This window comes from Orycteropus afer, unplaced genomic scaffold (genome assembly GCF_000298275.1).
Source record: "Orycteropus afer afer isolate SDZICR_OR568_19922 unplaced genomic scaffold, OryAfe1.0 scaffold00071, whole genome shotgun sequence".
Taxonomy (NCBI): Eukaryota; Metazoa; Chordata; class Mammalia; order Tubulidentata; family Orycteropodidae; genus Orycteropus; species Orycteropus afer.
In genome coordinates, this window is record NW_006921658.1 from 9786402 (window position 1) to 9791709 (window position 5308).

Below are 5308 nucleotides of genomic sequence, written 5' to 3' on the forward strand. Positions count from 1 at the left end.
TGTCCGGGTTCCTGGCTTTTAATCCCCTTTCTCCTGCTCTTCCGGCCTGCTGCTTTGGGCATCCCTGAGTTGTCTCTCCTCACCTGTAACCCTGGCGCTGACTGCTCTTCTGTCCGGGTTCCTGGCTTTCATCCCCTTTCTCCTGCTCTTCCGGCCTGCTGCTCTGGGCGGGCCTGAGTTTCCTCTCCTCACCTAATCCCTTCGGCTGATTGCTCTTGTCTCTGACTTCCTGGCTTTTAATCCCCTTTCTCCTGCTCTTCCCGCCTGCTTCTTTGGGCATCCCTGAGTTGTCTCTCCTCACCTGTATCTCTGGGGTTGACTGCTCTTCTGTCCGGGTTCCTGACTTTTAATCCCCTTTCTCCTGCTCTTCCGGCCTGCTGCTTTTGGGCATCCCTGCATTCCAGTAACCAGTGATAATTAACACATCTTGATTGCATTTTGGTCAATTTCAGACTGCACATGTTGATAAAAATCTTCAATTTCCTCATCTTTGGCTTTGTGTTTGGTGCATAAATTTGAATAATAGTCATATTAACTGGTCTTCCTTGTAGGCATATGGATATTATCATATCACTGACAGCATTGTACTTCCGGATAGATCTTGAAACATCTTTTGTGATAATGAATATCATGCCATTCCTCTTCAAATTGTCATTCCTGGCATAGTAGATCATATTGTTGTCTGATTGAAAATGACCAAAACCAATCCATTTCAGCTCACTGAGCCTAGGATTTCAATTTTTATGAGTTCCATTTAATTTCTGACAACTTCCAATTTTTCTAGATTCATACTTCTTACATTCCATGTTCTGATTATTAATGGATATTTGCAGCTGTTTCTCCTCAATTTGAGTCATGCCACATCAGCAAATGGAGGTCTCAAAAGCTTTACTTTATCCATATCAGTAAGGTTGGTTCTTCTCTGATGATGCAGCTTTTTCCAAGTCATATTTTGAGAGCCTTCCAACCTAAGGGGCTTGTCTTTCTGTACTGTATCAGACAGTGTTCCCAGACTACTCATAAAGTTGTGCAGTGATGTATCAGATAGTATTTCTATGCTATTCATAAGGTTTTCCCTGGCCAATTCCTTGGAAAGTGGTGGCCTCCTCCTTCTTAGTCTGTCTCAGTCTTTAAGCTGCATTGAAACCTGTGCGCCATGTGCCACCCTGCTGGCATTTGAAACACCATTGGCGAAGCCTCAAGCCTCACAGCAACATGCACGCCACCACAACACGACAAACTGATAGACAAGTTTGTCTCCCTTAGTTGTTCAAAACCTCTCTGCCCTCCCCTTACCTGGATCCTGCCACTCTGCTTGGTTGGCTGGCTTTTCTCTCCCTGCTTTCCTGCCTCTTGGTGGATGGGGCCTGTGTCCCTCCCCTTATCTGGATCCCTGCTGCTGCAACATGTGGTTACAGGAGCTGACAAATTCCAAATCTGCAGGTCATGAATCAGAGTGGAGGCCTCTGCTAGCTTATGTCCAAACAATCAGAGGTCAGGCAGCAGGAAGAGTGCATACATGGTGGAGAGACAAGGAATATTAGATGCCTGTATTTTATGTGAAAGAGAGAAATTTCATAGTCACTTGATCAACTCTCAATCTTAGTTCTTCTTAAGGAGCCCTCCTGTTCCCCTCAACTAATATTTGCCCAATATTTGTAACTAGACATCCTTCAGAAATTATCCAAACAGAAACAAATGCCCATTCTATGATATAAAATTATTTTTAAAATGTACTGGAATATAACTATCAAATAAATATATTTAAACACATAAAATTTTTCATGACTATATAGACAATACTTTTTTACATTTAGACAATCTCATTTAGCAGATCTAACATAATCTAAGGGAGCTCTGGTAGCATAGTGCCTAAGGCACTTGACTGCTAACCAGAAGGCTGGTGGTTCAAACCCACCAGCCACTCCTCGGAAGGAAGGTTGGGCAATCCTACTTCCATAGTGATATTGCCTCAGAAACCCAAGGAGGGGTCACTATGAGTTGGGGCCGACTCGACGGCAAATAACAACAACAACAACATAATCTAATTCGTTTTTTTCCTGCTGAAAAGACAGTCTACAAAGCCACATACTTGGCTTTTCATGTACATGTATAAGGAGACTGGGCAAACTGAATGGCCAATCTTGCCATGAAAAGTTAGATCCAATATAGTCTAATCTGTCATCAATGTTGAGATTCTTCCTAGGGGATACAATTTTCACATACTAGAAAAAGCATCTTTCCAGAAGTGACTGAGTGTTCTTTTTCTTTTTAGTGCTTATCATGGTCACCTATCATCTTTAATTGAGATCAGTCCATATAAATTTCAAAAAGGCAAAGATGTCAAGAAAGAATTTGTACATGTGGTAAGTACCTTCAAATCCTGGAATCAGATTGTTATCCCTGGAAAAATGCCTTTTGTTGTTGTTGTTATGTCCTGTTGAGTCAGACCTGACCCATAGCAACCCCTCCTTGGGTTGCCGAGGCAGTATCACTATGGAAGCAGATTGCCCAGTCTTCCTTCCGAGGAGTGGCTGATGGATTTGAACTGCCAGCCTTCTGGTTAGCAGTCAAGTGCCTTAGGCACTATGCTACCAGAGAAAAATGCCTGTTGTTGTTGTTGTTAAGTGCCATTGAGTTGGACCCGACTCATAGCGACCCCTCCTTGGGTTTCCGAGGCAGTATCACTACAGAAGTAGATTGCCCAACCTTCCTTCCAAGGAGTGGTTGGTGGGTTTGAATCTCCAGCCTTCTGGTTAGCAGTCAGGTGCCTTAGATGCCTAGTGATAATTTATCCAAACTTCTCATTGAAATGAAACCATGGAAAAGAAAACAAGATCTACAGCAATTAGGTGACTTGGTAAAGTCAAAAACCTAACTAACGACAAGATGTGTTTTAAAAACCATTGATGAATATTTCAATAGAGAGATTAGTAAAGTGATAGAGTACGTTATACAGAGATAACACTTTATTTTTTCTTGCTCTTTGACCTTCAATTAATTTTTCTACCACTGATGCCAACTCAAACTTCAGAGTCATCTTGAGTGTATATGACTGTCTTAAAATTAAATTGCTCTATGATAAATTATATAAATTTGTTAGGCAAACTAATGAAACCAACCAAATTGTTGAAAGAGTGGAACTCATTTAGTTGTGTTTATATATATATTAAGGATCAGTAGAATCAGCAATGCTCTCATTATTTTAATATCTGAAAAAAACTAAGGCATGCTTTAGTTTTTTGAATGATTACAATTTGCAATACTCTTGGCAAATGTCGGTGTACTTACAATATATAATAGCTAATACAGTTTCCATTAATTAAAATTTTAAAAGAGTATAATCATACTTGTTGTGAATTTGCTAATTACATGAGTAGGGATGCAGTCTTGACATACAAGGGTTTGGGAGCAAATCCAAACTCCTATTCACCAAACAAAGACTTCTGTCATTCACAAAATTCAGAGATGTTAAATATAAAGAACAACAAAAGAGTATAGAGTCAACTAAATCCACAAGATCAGCTTTCTAATATGTTTTTGTGGGAAAATGACTTTTAAAAAAATCACGTGTCAAAGAGGTGAATAATGTGAAACTGCTTTGATGTTTTCAGGCACCACATCCAGATACTTACAGAGGAAAATACCGGGAAAACCATGCAGACCCAGCTAGTGCTTATGCAAATGAGGTGAAGAAAATTGTTGAAGACATTCATAACAGTGGAAGGAAGGTTTGTATTTGAAACATCTTAACATCTTCTATCAAGTAGATTGAAATCCTTGTGATAAATTAGAGAATTAGAAAGGATTAGATATAAATTCCGTTCTGTTTTTCTCTGGTTACATTTTCACTGGTTCATACAGTCAATTCCCAGGTTACAAACGAGATCTGGTCCTAATTGTGCCTTTAAGTGGAATTTGTATGTAAGTTGGAACAGGTGGATACAGTTTTTACTTAGCCTTCCTTTAGTGCCAGGAGCTCTGGTAGTATAGTGCCTAAGGCATTTGACTGCTAACCAGAAGGCTGGCGGTTCCATCCACTTCTCAGAAGGAAGGTTGGACAATCTACTTCTGTAGAGATACCACCTTGGAAACCCAAGGAGGGGGTCACTATGAGTCGAATCAACTCAATGGCAGTGAGTTTAACACCAGGAAAGGATCTCTGGTGGTGTAGTGGTTAGGGCATTTGGCTGCCAACCAAAAGGTTGGTGGTTCAAACCCACCACCTGGTCCATGGAATAAAGATAGGGCAATCTGCTTCTGTAAAGATTTACAGCCTTGGCATCCCGATAGGGATCACTAAAAGTTGGAGTCAACTCAATGACAGTGAGTTTGTTTTTTTTGAGTTAGTGCCAGGAAAGGAGCTCTGGTGTTTAGGCAGAGTTTAAGGCATTCGGTTGCTAACCAAAATGTGGGTGGCTCAAACCCACCAGCCACTCTGCAGAAGAAAGATGAGGCAATGTGCTTCCATAAAAATTTATAGCCTGGAAACCCTATAGGGCAGTTTTACTCTGTCCTCTAGGGTTGCTATGTGTCAGAATTGACTTGATGGCAGTGGGTTTGATTTGGGTTTAGTGCAAGAAAAGGTTCAAAGCTCTATTTAAAAGCTGCATGTGAGCAAGTGAAGGTGATTGTGATGCACAATTTATTGTAGTCATGTCAAAATCAAATCACACCACTGCCATCGAGTCAATTCTAACTCATAGCAGCCCTTTAGGACAGAGTAGAACTGCCACATAGGGTTTCTAAGACTGTAAATCTTCACAGAAGCAGACTACCTCATTTTTCTCCCATGGTGCCCCTGGTGGGTTTGAACCACTGACCTTTATACTTAACAGCCAAATGCTTTAACTTCTATGTCACCAAAGTTCCTCAATCATTTAAAAGTCAGGGTAAATTTATATAACACTAAAGGACAAATGGGAGCTGCCCATGAGTCAGAACTTTGTAACCCAGGAAGGCCTATATTTGAAAAAGTGCATTATTTTAGTTATGCCTCTAAGACTCTCTACTTTTATTTATTCTGCCAATGCAATCAGTATTTCCATATCATGGTGACCTAATTCTGATGTTCCCAATGGGAACATGGTCTAGTCCCAATGGTCCAGTCCTGAGTGTTTGGGAAGAGGCAATTAAGAAAGGCCATAGTCCAAGGACATACTCATCCAACTGAGGGGAGCACCAGAAGTTAATATGATGAAGGTAAGGGAAGAGGCAGAGTGGCCCTAGGGCCTCAGGACCCAGTGCTGGATTACCCAATAAGCGAGGTAAGCACAGGCTTACTTGTGCTTACTTACTAATCTGTAGT

General features: G+C 40.9%; 1 protein-coding gene across 1 annotated transcript in view; it reads left to right on the top strand.

Moving 5' to 3' along the window:
- ETNPPL (ethanolamine-phosphate phospho-lyase) overlaps positions 1 to 5308 on the top strand; it is a 48833-nt gene that overhangs the window by 22880 nt on the left and 20645 nt on the right. Inside the window, exons 5-6 of the mRNA XM_007940785.1 lie at positions 2276 to 2366; positions 3615 to 3731. Coding sequence (XP_007938976.1) covers positions 2276 to 2366; positions 3615 to 3731 — 208 coding nt within the window. The remainder of the gene's footprint in view (positions 1 to 2275; positions 2367 to 3614; positions 3732 to 5308) is intronic.